Source organism: Aspergillus flavus, chromosome 7, assembly GCF_009017415.1.
Source record: "Aspergillus flavus chromosome 7, complete sequence".
Lineage (NCBI taxonomy): Eukaryota > Fungi > Ascomycota > Eurotiomycetes > Eurotiales > Aspergillaceae > Aspergillus > Aspergillus flavus.
This window is the reverse complement of record NC_092404.1, coordinates 1,299,694-1,318,122: the sequence shown is the minus strand read 5'-3', so window position 1 is coordinate 1,318,122 and position 18,429 is coordinate 1,299,694. Positions and strand designations below refer to the sequence as shown.

Genomic DNA, 18,429 nt, shown 5'->3' with positions numbered 1-18,429 from the left:
CAAAAAAATAAAAGAAAAAGAAAAAGAAAAAAAAAGGCCAACCATCCCCATGACCTCGCGACTAGGATTGTCCTCTTAAACAAAACCCATGACATCGGATGCTGCAGCCAAGACCGCGAAAATCACCCATATATACGAGCAAAAGGTTACACCATCACCATGCATACAGATAACCCAATACCCACCAAGCAACACCAACACCAACACCAGTACCAAAAATAAAAACAATAAAAATAAAACCACCCTCAGCTCAGACTACTTCTACAAGAAAAAAAAAAAAAAAAAAAAAACAATTATAAACAAACACAAACACGAAAACATATACGTATCCAACACTAATCCTGTAACCCGATCCACCGGGGGCGCAAAGAGATGAACTACTGCAGGGGAGACAGCGCAGAAAATCGCTCAAATGTGGATTCCCACAATTTATGGAGCAAAGAGGTTAAGTTACCTAATGGCGAAGCAGCACGAGACAAATAAACAACAAATAATCCATGTCAGTCCAGTCTAGAACGCTGCATTTTGCTTGTTGCTTATTTTTCGTGGTCTTGACTCTTAAATCTCCAGCGCATGCATGTCTCACTTGAGCTGCCTATTCTAGTTAAAATGTACTCATGGATGAGCCGGAATCGGTCCGAGTATGGGGATCGTTTCGGGTCGAGGGAATTTTGGAATGCTGGGGTTTGTTGTTGTTGTTACATATCTACGGAGTATGTACATAGTAGTACTGAGTTGAGGATCAATATAATTACGTACTATGAGTATGTATACTATACTGGGTACATACTTCCAGGTGACATTCGACCGAGGCTCGCGGTAGCAAATTAAGATCCTTCAATGTCCGTAATATATCCGTACTTGGGAATATACTCCGTTTTGACTAACCGGCTGAGTCGCTGGACCAGAAGCACAGGCCAGAAGGAATTCAGGCACCAGTTCAAAGTTCACGGTGGATGTCAACGGTTGATCCACCACTAAGAGGGCCAAGTCCTTCATCCATGAGAGAGGGAGCTGAAAGAGAGTACTAGCGCTAATATAGCCGAAGCTTCCGCCGCACCGTGGATGTTGCCTTATTGGAGTTTCAATTGACTGCACCGTCCACGTTCTAGTAGCCTCTATGTACGAAACAACATATACGGCATACACACGACTACCCACCGTCCTCTGGAGAATGCATAACAGAACATGTACGTCGACAGAATGACACGCAGCGAGTCGAGGTCATTGGTCCCTCGTGCATTCAGCTAAGACGGGAAGTTCTCAATGGAGCCAACGCAAGCAGCAAATCATGAGGATAGATTGCCACGTGGGGACCGTACTTCTTACCCAAAAGGTACAGTAACCTGAAGTTGTCTGGGCGCCGCAGTGGATACAGTTGGCAAGGAAGGCAAGATCATGGAACCCGAACCCAGGGTGGTTGTTTTGGTGAGAAGAAGTGGAGTGTGGTCGTGTGCTTGCTTACCATTGAAATCATTTGGTGGTTCTGTCATTGTGGTACAGTAATTGTATGTAAGTAAGTAAGTTAACTAAGTAACTATTCGTGTATGTATAGTAGTAGTACGTAAGCAAGTAGTCGGGTAAACCTACTTCATCCGTATGGAACTTCGATTTTACATCACCTCTGCAGGAACCTCTGCAATCGAATGGGATGGAATACTGTATCCCCATGTCTATAGTAGTATATACAGCCTGTTCGGATATATACCGAGAAACCCTGTCTACATTAGCAAGTACATACAGGTTTTTAAGACTGATTACGGACGTGGGTGTTTCAGATAAGGATTATGCGAGATTAGAGGGCGCGCGGGCGGATAATGATTAAGTATGGCTGGGGATCATTTTAATCGGACGGGTATTTAGTTAGAGAGGATGATATCGTACCTAAAATCAGCTTCACTTCGGGTTGACAATCGCATCGTATTGCAGATACGGAGCTTTATCGGTATCGAGTTGTGCATCGTCTCTATCTCACTCAAGATCTATCACATCTTTCAGCCTGATAAGAGAGCTCCGACATTTCAAGGTTCACATGTCTCAAGCCCTAATGCGGCGACCAAGTTGATCCATGGCATTAACAGTGAGTTCCTATAGGCATGTAGAACGTACGACCTGACCACCCGACCAGTAGCTCGTTATGTAGGATGTAAGGGAGCGATGAACTTAAGAGGACGCACTGTCCACCCTGCACCGTGACATTGGGCGACAAGGAATCTGGCCGGTCGCATTCAACACCAGCCGCATTGATCTGTCACCAAGAGCTCAGGATTAGTTCGGTGTTATTTCGCGCGGAATCCCCTAGTCAGAGTCGCTACCAGACGACAAGTCCCCGTTCCAGACACACATGCTCTCTCCCTGTCGCCAGCGATGATCCCGAGCTCGCATGGGTAATTATCGGTAGTTGGAATCTGGGGGCGAATTGGAATGGACGAGCCTCCCCCGTCCGTCAACCCCGTGACATCCCGCTAATTAGCATCGACGGGGAGCTGCACTCCGCATGCAGCAACAAAATGGAGGTTAGTAGTGATATCTAGTGTACTATGTAGTAATGTACAAGACCACGTAGCGGTAAGACGACGACACCCGCATGGCTCCCAAGGTTGGGCTGAACCTGTTTTACTTCTGATCCAAGGCGAGGTGGAACCACGAACCAGGAGTTCTGTTGATGCTAAAATATTCTTTTTTTACTCTGGGTTATAGTTTCCTGTACCAGAAGCAGTAATGAGAAGCATATGATTGTCGGGTTGAGTGCCGCTTTCCCGAGTCCACTGAAATGTAAAAGGTTAACTTTGCTTCCTTCTAGACCTCTGCTCCTTGTAGCAAATCGGAGGGCCAGGAATTGTACTGACAGGCTCTCGACCGTCTGACAGTGTGGTGTACACCCGAATCACGGAGTATATCCTCGTCTGTACTTTTCGTTACGCATTGAGAAAAGACTATTGAACTGATAGTGGTCTGAACGGTAATCAATCCAGCCCCCGAGGTGAACCGGTTGTTTGTAGTTGAAACCCCCTTATGTTAGTAGTTTGTGTGTATTTTCCCATGAGGGTAATACTCCGGACTCCGAGAGGATTTAACCGTAGCATTTACTTACTCCCTCCCGCCGAGGTTTCTAGATGGAACAGCTAGCGGACTTAAAGAAACAGGACAAACTCCATTTTAAGGGCTGAGGCAGCAAACACGAATCCCCTCTGCACATGTGACAGAGTCTAGCCTGCTTCGGATTCTATCTCGTGGAGCCTTACTCGATCAGGGCTGGCTTGAAGAAGACGAAAACGGTTCCAACCGTAAGTTACGGAAGGGTTACCACAACCCTAGACCTCCGGGAATGATTATTTACCATGTCTGTGATTGCTCCGAGATCCATAGAGAAGACTAGTTACCTTGAAGCTTATCACGATTCTCAACTCCAGACTCCAGACTCCAGATTCCAGAGAAATAGTCGACGAGGATCATGCCGATACAATCAAGGAACAACCCTGGGACGTAGCGGGACAACCGGCATTGGGGCGGCAAATAAGTATTCCTGACTTTGGGATGGATACTACCGATTTTCTTCAGTTCGTCTTTGATTTATCTTATTCGATATTATTTTTCAATTTTTTAATCAATTTTTTATTTTTATTTTATTTTATTCCTTGAATGGTCACCGGCCAAAGAAACTCATAGACAATTTCCCCTAATAAATCTTTTTTTCATTTCAAGACTGGCTTTTTTATATAGATAAAAATATATTTCCAAACAAAGAAGAAAAAGCCTGTTTTTTCGAAGTGCCTTGCTGGAAGCAGTCAATAATCGTCATGAACGTACTTTTTCATTTCTCGGAAAGTTGGTTGAAAGAAAACAAAAAAAAAAAAAAGGGAAAAAGGCAAAGAGCGCGGAAAAAGGATAAGGATGGATCTGCGATTGACTTCTTCCATTTCCCGTTCTACAAACCTTCGATTGCGTAAAGAAATCGGAGAGCATCGATTTTAGCGGCCAGACGCCGTCCCGCCAAATTGGGTACGGAGAGATTCCTTCCACTCTAGCAAGCGTGTACAAGCCTTGGGCGTTTTCCCGAGACGCTCTTTGTAACTTCCTTACCACCGGTATGAATGAATGATTATTCTACAGTCCCCACTTTTCCTCTCTTTCCCCTTTAAACCGATGATCTCTCCTGAAACGTCTCAGCCTGATTAAGCGAACAACTATAATGACAATCTACTATATTATCACTATGGAAGAATATCGAGTTAAGTTCAGTGTAACTAAGTATGGACAGGAGGAAGACCGTTTTCTGTCGAGGCTCCATCCGACTAGTTGGCCAAGAACTGAACGATCTCAGCTAGTTTCATTCACCACAAGCGAACCAGAAACAGAGGAATTGGGTTTAGTTTTATTTATTTACTCCGTTTGACGAGGAATTGTGCTAGCGCTGAGAATCTGAATCAAACAATGAGAGATTACGTCGTACGAGGGAGAGGCCCTTTCGTAATGTTATATTCAATTGTGAGCAAGAATTTCTAAATACCACGGTGCTGTATATGATTCCAATACTAATAATGGAAGTATTTCCAGGCGTGTAGGTACCGATGTAAGTCAGTCTGTATGTACATACAGTTAATGTAGGTGTGTATGTATGTACATATGTAGCGCAATGAATTCAATGCATGAATGAATGAATGCCCCTCCAACCTTACTCCGTACTTCCATACATCCCCAAGAGGTAAAGTAAGTAATATGTTACCATTCGGTATGTATGGACGGGAAGAAATGATTCAAGAGTAAAAGGAATTGAAAATGGCCTGGTGGGGAGAAGGACTCGAGGCTTTTGTTTGGGTCAAAGGTCATTGGGCCTCTTACTGTTCTCGGCCTAAACCGTTACAATACCGAATGATACCGTACGCAGCCGATGGGATCCACATTGGAAGTCTTTCCACCCCCCCTTCCTTTTGATCCATTAATCTTGCATAGTAACAATCCTGCCAGTGGGAAAAGTAGACTCGTCGGTTCTTCCATCTTTAATATTCGCCTCTTCTCCCTTCGTTTCTTTCCTTCCTTCACGACCGGTTTTCTGGTCTGCAAGCTGGTCTTTGCAGCCCCTTCCCAACCGACGACGAGGGAGTCGAGTCGTCTGCAGTTCACAATCTCTCGCTCTCTATTTTGACTTGCTTTGGTCTGGAAACCCGGTCCAGCCAGACTAGAGCCTACATACATTCCGCACTCACTATCTCAGTCTGACTTCAGTGTTCGACCCTGCGTCATTGCCACAACCACGATCTTCGCCACTTGGCTCTTCATTCTCGGAAAGCATGTATCGAAATTATAGTCTAATATGGTTGTTGGATACCGCTAGACGTTGATACTCGTGGATATGGACTTCATTGTAAGTGTGAAACTATATTTTCCGGCTTGGACGCACGACGCTATCACCACTACTATTCCTATCCGTCCCCTTGGCTCTATCGCATCGACGTAACGACGTGTACTATCACTGTTACTCTCGTTCCCATGGATGCTTTCTATCTTCCTCATGAACTGGCCCTCTTCCCAATTCACGTGTTGAGCGCATCATGGTCGCATGGGGCCTCGCCAGAATGATGATCTCATCATTGTTCGCCTCCCTCGCGCCGTGGAGGTTTCAAACACATGCTCGTATTTCTCGGGGTGTTACTTGTCCGAAACTAACTGTTCGTCCACTAGCTCTCCTTGACGCATTTCTGCGAGGTGCATGGTCCCACCTCGATCATCTGCTCGCAGGTCTTGCCGTTCTCCTGCTCGCAATGCTACCCAGACAGATCCGATTTCTCTCCCGACGACACCCCTGCAACTTCTCATGACACAGTATCTTCTCATCTACAGAGCCCCACTTACGGCAAGGACACCAATTCATCCAAACTTCATGGAAAACTTCCAGGCAAAGCCGACTTCGAAAAAATCGAGGATCACCCCTACTTTATCAAGCCACAGGCCAATTCCGCTGAGGCCCAGCAGAGATTGAACCCACTTGGAGGCGCAGACGGCGATACCTGCGCAAGCTGTAGTTTGACATTGCCAGATAATGTAAGCAAGCAGCTCCCTCCAGGCGCCCCTGGTACGCCTAAGAGCGATGGTAAAGGGAAAAACGGGAGCCCCGTTTTGCGCTCGAGAGAGGTCGTCTACTCTTGCGGCTCAAATCACTCCGAAACCGAAGACGGTGCACACGACCCGCATGTACACGCCTCCTATCCTGAGTCTTTACATTCCTCGTCGGTTGCATCTGACGCCTCTTGCCACACACATATTCTCACCTATCTCTCGCTACGAGGCCCTCCAAACCCAGCGGATTATGCTCTTCTCCGACGTTCTTCCATTCGAACCCTGAGTTGTGAACTCCTCCCGCAAGGTGCCTCCTCCGGTCCCTTGTGCTTTGGCGACTCCTCTGCAGGGTATACGATCGCGTTTGTCTTTCGCCTTCCGGACCCCATGGCACGCGGTAAACGGCGCAGCTACGCATTGGTTGCACTGGCTGGCAAAGACACTGGAAGGGCGTTCCGCGCTTGTCCGGTGATCTGGCGTGCTTTCGGTCGAATCTCAGCGGGAATTGTCAAATCGGCTGAGAAATATCAGGAGGAAGAAAAGCGTCGCGAAGAACAGAATAAAGGACCTGATCGGACGAACAGTAGACAGTACACCCCAGTCTCTTCCTTCCTCACCGGCCGTGCCCTTGATCCAGATGGTCAGCTTCGTCGCCCTGGTCAGGTGAAGGCAAGGAATCTCAGCGAGATCGTGGGCAACCAGTACATCTTTGCAGAAATTCACGCAAACTTTGTTGCTCTCTTGCAACAGTTAGGCTCGATGTTCGGAGCCGACCCCATTTCCGAAGAAAGATTCGTTTGTAGTACGATACGTGACGGCGAGGATTCGCGACGGCCTTCGATCGTGGGTGGCGGTAAACCGAAAGCGTCGCAGAAATACGAAGATAGCGACCTCGGAATGTCTACGCTTGATATATCTTCGGGTCCCAAGCCTATCCCTATCGCACCACGCCGGTCTGTTGTCGCATAAACCGTATTGGTGGTCGCTATCAAACTACGTTACATAACAGATCACGGTATCACGTGCATCTTCCCAATATCCTATCATAAACGCGTGGATATTGCTTCATGAATGACGGTCAATGACCATGCCCTTTTTTTTTGTTATTTTTCTTTTGTTCTTTTCCTAGCCTTTGTGACATTGACGGACGGATTCGACATAGACTACGGCGCCTTTTAAGATGGAAGCGGAGTTTCGGTTTATTTTGGGCAACATACCTCTATGCCAGTTTCTTTACTTCTTTCCAAGCGTGGGTGGACAAGCGGTCTAGTTTTGCTCGATTCCCTTTCAACTTCGAACACGCACTTTACACTCTTAAATTATATTTTTCTAATAATTTTAAGGGGAGAGGACGAGGCTGGCAAGCACTTGGTTCATGATGTGAATGTCGTTACGAAAGCGATGAACGAAACGCTCGCGCGACATTTGACATGCTTGTATGTATTCTATCTCAACAGTGCCCTTTCTCTGGGTCTGAATCAATCATTGTGATCTTAATCGAAAAATGTGTATACCTGTAGACCTTGCTCTCCTAAAGATGAGATATTGAATTGATAAATGCGAGGGTTTGCAAGAGTACTATCACAACATAAGGTTGATCTAGAACAGCATCATTGCCTTGGTACTGGATAGAGCATCCCTCAGTAATTTACTCTTGAGGTAGCTATTCTAGCTTTCAGTATACTACTACGAAAGCCAGGGAGTATGCGTAAATCTACAAGAGCATTCCACAAATAACCCCATGCACAGCGATATGAGAGGCCCCAAGCCCCACGTGAGTTCGATGATATATTTAATATGTACTCGTTCGCTCACGATGCAGTAAATCGCATCGCACTAAGACATAATATATATCCGTTCTAAATCCACTACACGATGGCACAAATATATCAGCGGTAGAAATCAACTGGGTCTTCAGAGAAGCATAACTGCCTTTAGTGTCTAGTCGACCACCGTTGGCTAGCGCGTAGATGTCGTCCCTAGACATCATTGTGTTCTATATCTCGCTAATGGACTTGATTTTCTCCATTTCTATATGTGACTTCTTTGCATGCTCTCCTCCCTGTCTTGTATGGCTATGAGCGTGCCATTATCAACAATGAAGTGGGTGCATTAAGAGACGCATGATTGAGATGCCGCATTTAACAAGGCTTGACCGGTAGATAACTGTGAAGTGATTATGTTAATCGATCTGAAGATTATAGACTATGGCAAACGAGATGTAAGTTGCAGAGATTTCCGTCTGTTAGAAGAAAATTATATACTGAAGAACACAAGGAAAAACATGTTCAACCGAATAGAAGTGACCTATCCCAAAATCCCCGTCGGTATCCGTGGACACAATAAAAGAGAATCGATAACACTTGCAGGAACCCATCACACCGAACAAACATGAACCACATCATATTCCCATCCATTTCCGGCTCATAAACATCGTTGAGGAAGCAACGCAAAACAACAAGCACACTTAATTTCAGCATTCATTACTGTCTCTTGATATAATCCTTGTTCTCGATGGTCACACTCTTAGTCTTATGGTTGACCTTGTAGACACCGACCAGGCGCGATGCGAGTTCGAACTACTATCGTTAGCGATATCCAAGAATAGTCCACTAGGTTGAGAAGCTTACCATGTTGTTTCTCAAGGAGATAACGATGAATTGCGCGTTCTTCGTCCTCTCTTTGATGTACGAAGCTACGATGGAAACCTGGAACGCTTGAGTTAGCTGGCTTGTTGTGTCGAGAGACAATGGGGTACACCTACGTTTCTGAAGTCCAAGGCGGCATCAATTTCGTCCATGACGTACAGCGGCGTAGGCTTGTAATGGTGCAAGGCGAAAACCAGGGCTAAACTAGACAGTGTCTTCTCACCACCGGACAAGTTGCCAATGTTCTTCCAGCTCTTCTTCGGAGGCATGACGGAGAACAAGATACCTTCAGAGAAAGGATCTAAAGAATCCACTAATTCGAGCTCCGCATTGCCACCCATTGTAATCATCTGGTACATCTCCTTCAAGCGGAGCGAGATGATGCTAAAGCCTTCCATGAATCCGTTCAAGCGAGCGGATCGAAGGCCGTCAAGACGAGCTTTAGCACTGTCGCGAGATGCCAGGGCAGTATTGAGATCCGCTGAACGCGCCTCGTGTTCGGCAGACCGGCGACGATATTCTTCGATGACAGAGAGGTCAACAGGGGAGTTCTGCGTCTTCTCTTCCAAAGCTGCAATAGTAGCTTTCAAAGACTCCTTGTTCATCTCCAATAACTCATCCTTGGTATATGTCTGCAGCTCTGCGGGCGCTTCCTCATTTCCAAGATCGCTCACATTCTGCAGTGTTAACTTGGACAGCTTCTCGTGCCAGTAGCGCCCGCGCTTTTCGTTCTCCGCTAGAGCCTTTTGGTTCTCTTCAAGCTTATTGCGCATTTCGATTTCCGTGGCCCGAGATTCGTTTAATTCGGCCACCTTCTCATCTAACTCGGCCTTCACGGTCTTGAGATCTCCCTTCTTCGACTCGAGGGCCTCTTGTGCTTCCTCTACCTTTTGCTTCCAACCGGATGCGTCGTTAGCTTGGTTGGAGACATCCTCATTCAGCTTGTCAAGGTCTTCGGTAATATGGTTGAGCTCCTCTTCAGCGTCCCCAAGTGTTTTTTGATGTTTGGCTATAAGCTTCTCGTTCTTGGACTTGCCGACTTCCGCATTTGAGATCTCTTCGGCAAGCATGCCGATCTGTTCTTTCAGACCGTCGACTCTAGCCTTCTGACCTCGCAGTCTTACACCACCAACCTCCATGATCTTGTTCTGGAGAGTTTGAATCTCTTCTTCAATTCCTCCCTTCTGTGAACGGAGATCTTCGATTTCCTCTTCGAGAGAAGCGATCTGCTTCTCCAGAGCTGCAGCCTGGGCTGCGTCCGTCTTGGATGGCTTGTGAGCAGCGCTCAACTCCTTCACGCGCCGCTGGGCATCTGCGAGACTGCGGTTGGTACTTTCAATCTCGATCAAGATCTTCTGAATCTTTGTTTCGACACGTGGGATTTCCTCCGTCTTCTCTCTCATCGCCGCCTCTATATGTCTTTGCTTCTCCTGGAAAGCCTGGAACTTCCTCTCCATCTCTTCGAGGTCACCTTCAAGTCTTGCAACCTGCTCTTTGCTGGTGTCCGCGACCTGCTTCGACGACATTGCACCCCGAGCAACACGGGTACCACCACCACTCATGGTACCCGAGGTATCTATGAGCTGGCCATCAAGTGTCACTACTCTCCACCGTCTGGCACCGTAGGCAATGCGATTAGCTTGCTCTAGGTCCTTGGCGACAAGAGTATTTTGCATCACGCTATAGAATGCTGGTGCAAACTTCGGATCCTTGGGCTTCACGAGATCAAACAGGCGTGGGACACTCTCCGGGGTGAATACCGATGACATGTCCCGTCGTGGAAGACGATCCAAAAGTATGAAGTTGGCTCGGCCAAGATTGTTCTTCCGCAAGTAGTCGATGCATTGTTGACCAACCTCGACTGTATCCACCACCATATTTTCCAATGCTGGACAAGCGGTGGATATAGCCACGTCATATTTCTCATCGATTGTCCCGAGGTTTCCAAGTCGTCCGTGGAACCCTTCGATACGACCAGATTCCTTGAGACGCATGAGGCCAGACAGTACACTGCCACGATTTTGTGTGCTTGCAAGGCTAGCTCTTGCTTCGTCGGCTTTTTGCCGGGCGCTGGAGACATGAGCGCGAACATCTGGCTCCCTGTGGGCGTACTTTTTGAGGTCATGCTTTAGCTTTGCGACCTCTTCCTCAAGAATGGCCTTCTGCTCTTTCCGCTCCTCAAGATCGGTTTCCTTGGCGGCTAACGTTTCCTCAATAGATGAAACCTTGCCCTGTGCTTCCTCTAGGAGTACAGCACCGGCATTGCTTCTCTCCCGAAGAATGTCAAGCTCACTTTGTGCCACTGCAACAGCGGAGACCTTTTTGTTGATCTTCTCATCCCATGGCTCAAGTGACTTCTGTTTGGCCGTGATCTTATCCGAAAGGCCCTGGGTTTTGCCCTTCAAGCTTTCACGAATTGCCGACAATTCATCCTCTTCCACTTTTAGCTCTTTCTCTAGATCCGTTGTCTCTTTGGTCTTCTTGGTAATATCACTGGTATGTTTCTCGACCAAGCTTTCGCATTCGGAAGCAGCCAAACGGGCAGTTTGAATTGTTTTTTCCAGCTTCTTTTGCTTGCCAACCAAGAACTTCTTCTTTTCCTCAAATTTGACGGACTCCTTGTCGTACTTCGCCATCTCTTTTGCCAAAGCCTGTACTTCCTTCTCCATGTTTTCGTATTCACGCATGCCGCGCTTGTAAGCCTTCTCAAGCTCCTTAATCCCCGATTCATTGCCCTCATGTTTCTCAAGTTCCATGTTCAAGAGCTCTTGCATTTGGAGGATAGCCTCTTCCGTGACGCGGATGTTATCGGCACATTCGTCAATGTAAATTTGATAAAGCGCCGACTGCTTCTGGGTGAGCTCATTTTCGTCATTGAGGTAGGAAAGAGCTTTATCTTTCTTGTCCTCTAGGGCATTCCTTTCTTTCTCTACATGCTGCACACGGTTATTCTTCTCAACACAGACGTCGTTCAGCGTCTCTAGTTCGGTGGCCGCTTCGTCAATGGGGGCCTTGTATTTCGAAGTTCCGATAATATCTTCAAGATACTCGAGAAGCCCGTCCTCATGCTCATTGGCGGCCTTTGCCTTCATCTGGGCAATGGATTCGACTTCACCCTGGAGAATCAGGAAACGCTTATGGTCTAGGTCGATTCCTCGGTCACGGAGCAAGGTCGTTACGGCGGTGAAGTTTGTTTCCTTGCCATTCATGTAATATTTGCTGGTGTTGTTCTTAAATGCCTTTCGAGAGACAATCAGTTGGGAATCTGGGACTATTTCGTGTGCTCCATCTGGCAGATCGAGGACCTCTTGGAAATGAACCTCAACTTCGCAGAAGGGCAAATCTGGGAAATCAGCAGAGTTGTGAATCAGAGCAGAAATTTTGCCTTGTCGCATCTTGCTGGCTCGGAAGCCAAACACGAATAGCAACGCATCAATCACATTGGACTTTCCGGAGCCGTTCGGTCCCACAACCGAGGAAAAAGAAGCGTGAAAGGGCCCTACGATCTGTTTCCCTGCGTAACTCTTGAAGTTGTTAAGAATCAAAGTCTTGATAACCATGCGACTCTTCGGTCCTGATGGTTCCTCAGGTATCGTCGGATGAGCTAAGTTGCGCGCCTTCATCATGATATCCATCGGCTTCTCGAGAACGGTCGAATGGGGATTAATGATCGAAATTTGCGACTTTGTATCCTCGGGCGAAGGGGACTTGTTCACTGCAGCCTCGGTGATATCGCCAAGCGGTGGCACGCTGCCTCTCTGAGACCGGGCTTGGGATTGAGGCGATATGGAGGGCTCGACTGAAGACCGTTCCGGTTTGGGCGTCATGGAGTCACGACTCCTGCGAGATGTCGTACTTCTTCTTTTCGTTGCCGCCACATTTTGTGAAGGCGATTCAGGCTCTTCTACAGATGCAACTGAATTCCCTTCGTCATTTGATTCACCAACTTGCGACGATGCCTGCTCCTGCTCTGCCGTTGTCGACCTGCGGGACCTTCGTGCGGGGCGTGCGGTGCTAGGCGTAGGTGCAGGCGCATCAGCTGTCGTACGCCTGCTAGACCGTCTCCTTGTGGAGGGTTTCTTGGGAACTGGGGTGGAATCGTCTTCATCCTCCTCTTCAACGTCATGCTGGGACGGCGTGGGGGTCACATTTCCGGGATCTTCCTCTTCAGATGTCTCCGACATGACATAGCTCCTTCGAGGAGCAGAGCGCCGGGATGGCCTGCCTCTTGCGATTGATGACATTATGATATGGTGGTATGGTCCGCAAAGGAGGGCCTCATGAAGGCGAGTGTGAACGGGGCCAGTGTCGCGATGTTATCGGCTGTTTGAAAAAGCGCTGGTGGGTGGAAGTGGGTTGTTTACATTGTCGCCCAAAGAGGAAAAGCCTTGTTTTTCTGCCACAACAGTCTGGCAGCCACCGCCCGTATTATGTCATCCGTATGTACTGTAACCATGGTACAGGTCAACATGATAAGAGTAATCTTTGGCATTTATATCAAAAAGGTCTCACAGCTAACAAGAGTGTGGCGCGGCCCAAAATGGCGCCTTGGGAAGATTTCGACAGTGTTTTCTCCTTCAACAAGAATTTTACATATGATGGCAAGGTCATTGAACAGATACTGTCCAACCGCCGGGCTTTGGATAACCAGTTGTTCGCCGACAGACTCCTAGGACTGCTCGGCGTGAAAGCAGGTAATAATGATCAAACATTGATAATGTACAATGTTTCTGACAAGCATAACTATATAGTGACGAAAGTATACCCTCCAAAGTCCAATGCAGACCTCCGAACCCTTTTCGGACACATCGTATCATCTCCACTGGATATCCATCACAAGCAGGCCTTGATCTACTATCTCTTAAAGGACTGCCGGGCAGCCAATGACTACGCTTCACAATTTTCGCGGCGATTCCATCTACCCGAAAAGTACCGTTTCTTCATTGAAGGGCTCTGGAACCTAGACAGGCTAGATTTTAAGGTACGACGAGGATACCGGACATGCGATCCACGATAGCTTGCTAACGCCGTCGGTGAATCTAGCGCGCTATTGAATATTTGACTGAACCCTCCATCATTCCAACATTTCCCGATGAAATCCTTTATGTTCTCACCCTACCACAGCTTCCAAAGCACGATGACAGCCTCGTAATGGCGTATTACCTCACTGTGAGCCCACCACTGGCATCCACAAAGGTTCAGAAAGCATTCTTCAGAATTCTTTGTCGCTCCAGCATTACGGAAGCCTTCTACTTTACCCGGAACTATGACGACTCGCTTCGCCAGAATTACCTTGCGCAGCTCATTGAATTCGTGCACTCGACGGAAGCTGGCGAGACCCGGAGCAAGCGCGCTATGGAATTGATTGGTCTCCCCTTCGATGACCAGGAAGAGGGGTGGTTTGAGGACTGTCTTCTCCGTGGGAATGCAAAGGGTCTGCATGGTGCTAAGGACACCGTCATGATGCGCCGTCTTGCGACAGGGAAGTTAGAAAACTTGTCGGCCGATCTTGAGTCCTTGGGCGGAAAGAAGGTCGATGGGCTGAACTGGGACATTCTCAGACAAGGCATTCAGCCATCGCAGACATAGTAGCACCACTGCAATGGCCAAGTTTCGTGAAATGAGCTCGCAGCTTGTTGGAAATGCGACACGATTTTAATTCTTATGGATCCGGCTTGGAGATTGGAGAATTTGGAGTTTGAATTTGGAGCCTTCGTAATTCACTTGTAATATTAGTACTCAACACAGCACCGTACCAAGATTTCGAAGATTGATTTTACATTGAAGGGTCGTCTTTAAAGACAGATAAACGGTGAATGTTCTTTCGCAAGGTCATAGCATGATGTTGTAATTTACCAATACCGGTGCCGTACACCGTCCAGGGTATGCGTGGGACAGGAAGCACTCCGACTGGGTGAAATGTATTGTCATCGGCATAAACTTCAGATCGATGGACAACACTTCATTCGCTGACGGCTCATCAACAAGAAACTTCCACTCTCATAAATCACTCGGGGGGTTGATCGCAAATACATGCCGTCTTCATTCGCTTCTGTCAGATGATGAACTTGGCCTACTGATACATAGCCGAGCATCATTCTCGATCTGAAGATCCCTGTTGCAAAAGTCTAGCAGGGAACTTTGATCTCTAGTTAAGTCCGATATCAGAAAAGAAAGCAAGATGGTGGTCTGCAGCTTCTTCCAGCAAGGCCGGTGCAAATTTGGAGGTAGAGTTAACCCCTTTGAATCTCAATTTTTTCGTTCATACTTCCTAACTGTTGGTGGATGTTTTACTGATCACTGGATTAGAACGCTGCAAATTCGAGCACCCCGGCCAATCAAGTTTAGGCTCAGGGAACCGCTTTGGAGTCCTGTCTGGAGGAGGTGGTGGTGGAGGCTTCGGAGGTATGCCTTCCTTTTGATTCACTTTCGTTTTCACCTTTGTTCTGCATCCCCTGAAACCTCAGAATGCTTTGTGTTCCAAACTTAGTGCATAGGCATTTGTCACAAGTTCCTCAAGGGATATTGCAAGCTACGTGATCTTTGCCTTAGGAATATTATTCGAAATACCCATTGCACTGAGTACCTTACTGGAATTGGCATTGACCTGCACTCTTTTAAATTTTGTTTTTTTTTTTTTTACGGTCTACCATGTATACTCTGTATCTGACTCTGGTACAGGTCGTTCTGCGCAACAGAACCAGCAGCCAGCAAAGTAAGTGATGCACTTCTGGCAAGAAAAGAATCCCCCACTGACTTAAGCAAAGCTATGGTGTCACAGCGGATGATATCAAGACCGACCTAACCGCTGGTAAGGGTCGTCCAGAATGGGTTTTTTCTTGTTATGGCCCTGGTAAAAACGCCCCAAAGCAATTATTTGGAGGTGCTCAGCGAGAGCAATCTTTCGAAGAGCTGCGGCTGCGTCACTATGAAGCTGCTGCAACAGGAAATGTAGAGCAGGCAGTCCAAGAGGCTCAGGCTTTGTACGCCGAGGCACTGAAACAGATGGATGTCATATTGAACGACCTTGGCGGTGCCGTGAAATACATCGTTGATGGTATCAACGAGCATCCGAATAGGATTGATATCATAGAAGGTAAGACAGGTCCTGCTGCCAATCAAGGGCCCTCTCCATTTGGCCAACCCTCGGCATTCGGGCAACCAGCTGCTAGCGGTCAGACATCAGGATTTGGTCAACCGTCGGCATTGGGGCAGAGTTCTGGATTCGGACAACCAAGTGCTTTGGGCTCAGGATCAGGATCAGCCTTTGGCAAGCCCTCTGGGTTCGGTCAACCATCGACGTTAGGTCAGCCATCGGGATTTGGTCAACCATCTACCTTGGGCCAGAGTTCTGGTTTTGGACAACCAAGTACGTTGGGTTCAGGATCAGCCTTTGGTAAGCCTTCAGGGCTAGGAGGTGGGCAGCCTGCGTTTGGTAAACCGGCGTTTGGGCAGCCCAGTCTAGGCCAGCAGAACCCAGGTCAGCCTGCTTTCGGTCAACCATCAGCGTTTGGGCAACCTTCATCAGTAGGAGGCTCATCATTCGGCGCATCGACTAACGCGTCACCCTTTGGCGCAATATCAAACCAAAACCAGGGCGCAGGTGTCGGTTTTGGCCAAGCCGCATCAGCTGTGTCTCCGTTTGCACAAGCTGCTAGCCAACAACCTGCAGCACCCTCTGGATTTGGACAACCATCTACAACCCCAGCAACAACTGGCGGCTTCGGTCAGCCGACGCAAACACCATCCCCGTTTGGCCAGCCCCAACCCCAGCCCCAGTCAAATCCATTTGGACAACCATCCACCGCACCAAATCCTTTCGGGGCTCCCAGTCAACCACAGCAGCAACAAGCACAGGCCGCTCCTTCACCCTTTGGCCAACCAGCGGCCGGTTTCGCCCAGCCTGCCCAACAACAACCGCCAGCTCCTACCGCAACGGCGGGCACTGGCCCTCCTGCCATCATCAAGGTTGAGGATCCAAATCAGCTCAGCCCCATTCCACCCTTATCCGGCCAGACGGTCCGAGATCCTATGACCAAGAGACTGTCCACATGGAAAGGGCAGCCAGTCAAGTATATTGACAACAATCCGTGTTATCTGCATCCTCAAGACCGCCAAACATATGTTCGCATCTTCTTCCCGGATGGGCCTCCCGACCAGGCAAGTCTGAGAGATGCCACAGGGAAATCGGAAGAGTATACCCCCGAGGTCACGGAACAGTATGAGTTCTTTGTGAAAAACGGATACTTCAAGGACGGCGTCATCCCAAGCGTACCACCCAAGACGGAATGGGTGAGCTTCGACTTCTAAGGCCTGGAGAACACTGAGGATACCATGGTTTTTTCTTTTTCGATATGCGCTTCACGAACTCTGTAGTATATATAGGTACTTCTTCTCTTTTAATATGACGATCACATGGAATACAAAGCACCTTCAGCGAGCCAACCAGTGAGCTGGATTACCAAGCAACACCAGACTATAAAATCTACGATCGTACACGTCCTACGGTTCTACCTGTTCCATACGTTCCATACGTTCTACGGCCAGCTTACAACAGGACCAAAGAGTACTTTCCCACAAACTTTTCCATTTTTATGCCAGATTCTAGCGGGTATCGACGAAAGCCCAGCACGCGCCAAACTCGCCCACCCCAGTCAAGAGCGGATATCACTCCCTCCCTGAACTGAACTAGAACATTTTAGAGTAAATTTAAGCGGCAATGGTGACCTCGACCTCAACACCAGCCTCGATGTTGATGATGATCTGCTTGACAGTCTCAGTGGGGGCGAGGAGGCTACATCATATCGTTAGTAACCGCTTCCTTAATCACAACAGGAGATAGAGTGCAACATACTCGATGAGACGCTTGTGGATGCGCATCTCGTACTTGTCCCAGGTCTTAGAACCCTCACCGTTGGGGGTCTTACGGGTGGAGATCTGAAGGGTCTTGGTGGGAAGACGGACGGGACCCTTGACGTGGAGGGACTTGGAGCGGGCACGCTCGATCAGCTCAGAGCAAACCTTCTCGAGGGAGGCGACCTTGCGAGAGGTAAGGGTGATACGGATCTTGTGGACCTTCTGTTGGGGTTGTTAGTATGGCTGGCGCATTGTTTCGTAGCATCTCTTCCACCCATCATCCGTCATCTTGTTGAGATGAACTTGAGATTGGAGAGCTGTTGGGTCAACGTACAGGGCCCTCGCCGAAATCCTTCTCGGGCTTCTGGAAAGACATCTTGACGGCTGGTTTGTGGTGGGGAGACCGGGATTGAGATGGCTAGAGGTCGACGGGTTAGTTGCAAGAAGGGGAAGAAGGAAAAAGAGATAAATGTGGGAGTGGGGGGACCTACCGCAAAGTAAGGCTAGTTGCCAATCAAGACCTGAACTTCGAGGTTCGGTAAGGTGATGATGGCCGTTAGAATAGCTCTGGGCGATACGCGATTATAATTATCGTGAATTCTTTCGCTTTTTTTTTCGATAGTGCGCTTAGCGCCGCTTGTGCGGGTGCGGTGTCTTGGCGCTCGCCTATCTGGTGCTAACCGGATCGGGCCCCCGGGGTGGATGAGTCAGCAGATCACCAATGACATGCCATCTGATAAATGCGATAAAGAATATGGGGCTGATTGTCAAGCTTAATGATGACGATATATTTCTGACTTCTTTTTTTTTTTTCACTTTCGTTTTGAGCTTTTCCTCTCTAGCATACTTCTTGTTTCTGCGTCCTTAC

General features: G+C 48.0%; 6 protein-coding genes across 6 annotated transcripts; 3 read left to right on the top strand and 3 right to left on the bottom strand.

Annotated features, from left to right (window-relative positions):
• Positions 1–940: 940 nt before the first annotated feature.
• Positions 941–1,493, bottom strand: F9C07_5647 (uncharacterized protein; the record flags this gene model as incomplete). Its single annotated transcript, XM_071511376.1, has 2 exons — positions 941–977; positions 1,330–1,493. 2 exons carry the CDS (start codon positions 1,491–1,493, stop codon positions 941–943), a joined length of 201 nt encoding a protein of 66 aa, XP_071366970.1.
• A 2,639-nt stretch (positions 1,494–4,132) lies between these two features.
• F9C07_2280821 (vesicle coat protein) lies at positions 4,133–7,560 on the top strand. Its single transcript, XM_071510465.1, has 2 exons — positions 4,133–5,365; positions 5,683–7,560. The coding sequence occupies exons 1-2, from the start codon at positions 5,354–5,356 to the stop codon at positions 7,024–7,026; spliced, it is 1,356 nt and encodes a 451-aa protein (XP_071366969.1). The 5' UTR covers positions 4,133–5,353; the 3' UTR covers positions 7,027–7,560.
• Positions 7,561–7,588: 28 nt separating this feature from the next.
• On the bottom strand, positions 7,589–13,127 carry F9C07_2280820 (structural maintenance of chromosome protein). Its single transcript, XM_071510464.1, has 3 exons — positions 8,822–13,127; positions 8,688–8,765; positions 7,589–8,636 (listed from the first exon to the last, which is right to left on the bottom strand). The coding sequence occupies exons 1-3, from the start codon at positions 12,947–12,949 to the stop codon at positions 8,541–8,543; spliced, it is 4,302 nt and encodes a 1,433-aa protein (XP_071366968.1). The 5' UTR covers positions 12,950–13,127; the 3' UTR covers positions 7,589–8,540.
• On the top strand, positions 13,128–14,529 carry F9C07_2280819 (nuclear pore complex assembly-domain-containing protein). Its single transcript, XM_041294638.2, has 3 exons — positions 13,128–13,399; positions 13,457–13,686; positions 13,749–14,529. The coding sequence occupies exons 1-3, from the start codon at positions 13,147–13,149 to the stop codon at positions 14,292–14,294; spliced, it is 1,029 nt and encodes a 342-aa protein (XP_041150211.2). The 5' UTR covers positions 13,128–13,146; the 3' UTR covers positions 14,295–14,529.
• Positions 14,530–14,886: 357 nt separating this feature from the next.
• Positions 14,887–17,015, top strand: F9C07_5643 (CCCH zinc finger domain protein; the record flags this gene model as incomplete). The annotated part of the gene is made up of 4 exons (XM_041294637.1): positions 14,887–14,932; positions 15,015–15,110; positions 15,387–15,420; positions 15,473–17,015. The coding sequence occupies 4 exons, from the start codon at positions 14,887–14,889 to the stop codon at positions 17,013–17,015; spliced, it is 1,719 nt and encodes a 572-aa protein (XP_041150210.1).
• Positions 17,016–17,272: 257 nt separating this feature from the next.
• Positions 17,273–18,201, bottom strand: F9C07_2280817 (40S ribosomal protein uS10). The gene is made up of 4 exons (XM_041294626.2): positions 18,053–18,201; positions 17,896–17,979; positions 17,560–17,783; positions 17,273–17,499 (listed from the first exon to the last, which is right to left on the bottom strand). Exons 2-4 carry the CDS (start codon positions 17,935–17,937, stop codon positions 17,415–17,417), a joined length of 351 nt encoding a protein of 116 aa, XP_041150209.1. The 5' UTR covers positions 17,938–17,979; positions 18,053–18,201; the 3' UTR covers positions 17,273–17,414.
• Positions 18,202–18,429: the final 228 nt, after the last annotated feature.

Bases quoted from the DNA above. Each gene is read 5' to 3' on its own strand.
- F9C07_2280819 (XM_041294638.2), top strand. From the start codon at position 13,147: ATGTACTGTAACCATGGTACAGGTCAACATGATAAGAGTAATCTTTGG. The intron at 13,400-13,456 runs GTAATAATGATC...ATAACTATATAG, and splicing joins ACTGCTCGGCGTGAAAGCAG to TGACGAAAGTATACCCTCCA. The intron at 13,687-13,748 runs GTACGACGAGGA...CGGTGAATCTAG, and splicing joins TAGACAGGCTAGATTTTAAG to CGCGCTATTGAATATTTGAC.
- F9C07_2280817 (XM_041294626.2), bottom strand. From the start codon at position 17,937: ATGTCTTTCCAGAAGCCCGAGAAGGATTTCGGCGAGGGCCCT. The intron at 17,784-17,895 runs GTACGTTGACCC...CAACCCCAACAG, and splicing joins AGGATTTCGGCGAGGGCCCT to AAGGTCCACAAGATCCGTAT. The intron at 17,500-17,559 runs GTATGTTGCACT...GATATGATGTAG, and splicing joins ATCCACAAGCGTCTCATCGA to CCTCCTCGCCCCCACTGAGA.
- F9C07_2280820 (XM_071510464.1), bottom strand. From the start codon at position 12,949: ATGTCATCAATCGCAAGAGGCAGGCCATCCCGGCGCTCTGCTCCTCGA. The intron at 8,766-8,821 runs GTAGGTGTACCC...CAAGCGTTCCAG, and splicing joins CCGCCTTGGACTTCAGAAAC to GTTTCCATCGTAGCTTCGTA. The intron at 8,637-8,687 runs GTAAGCTTCTCA...TAACGATAGTAG, and splicing joins TCTCCTTGAGAAACAACATG to TTCGAACTCGCATCGCGCCT.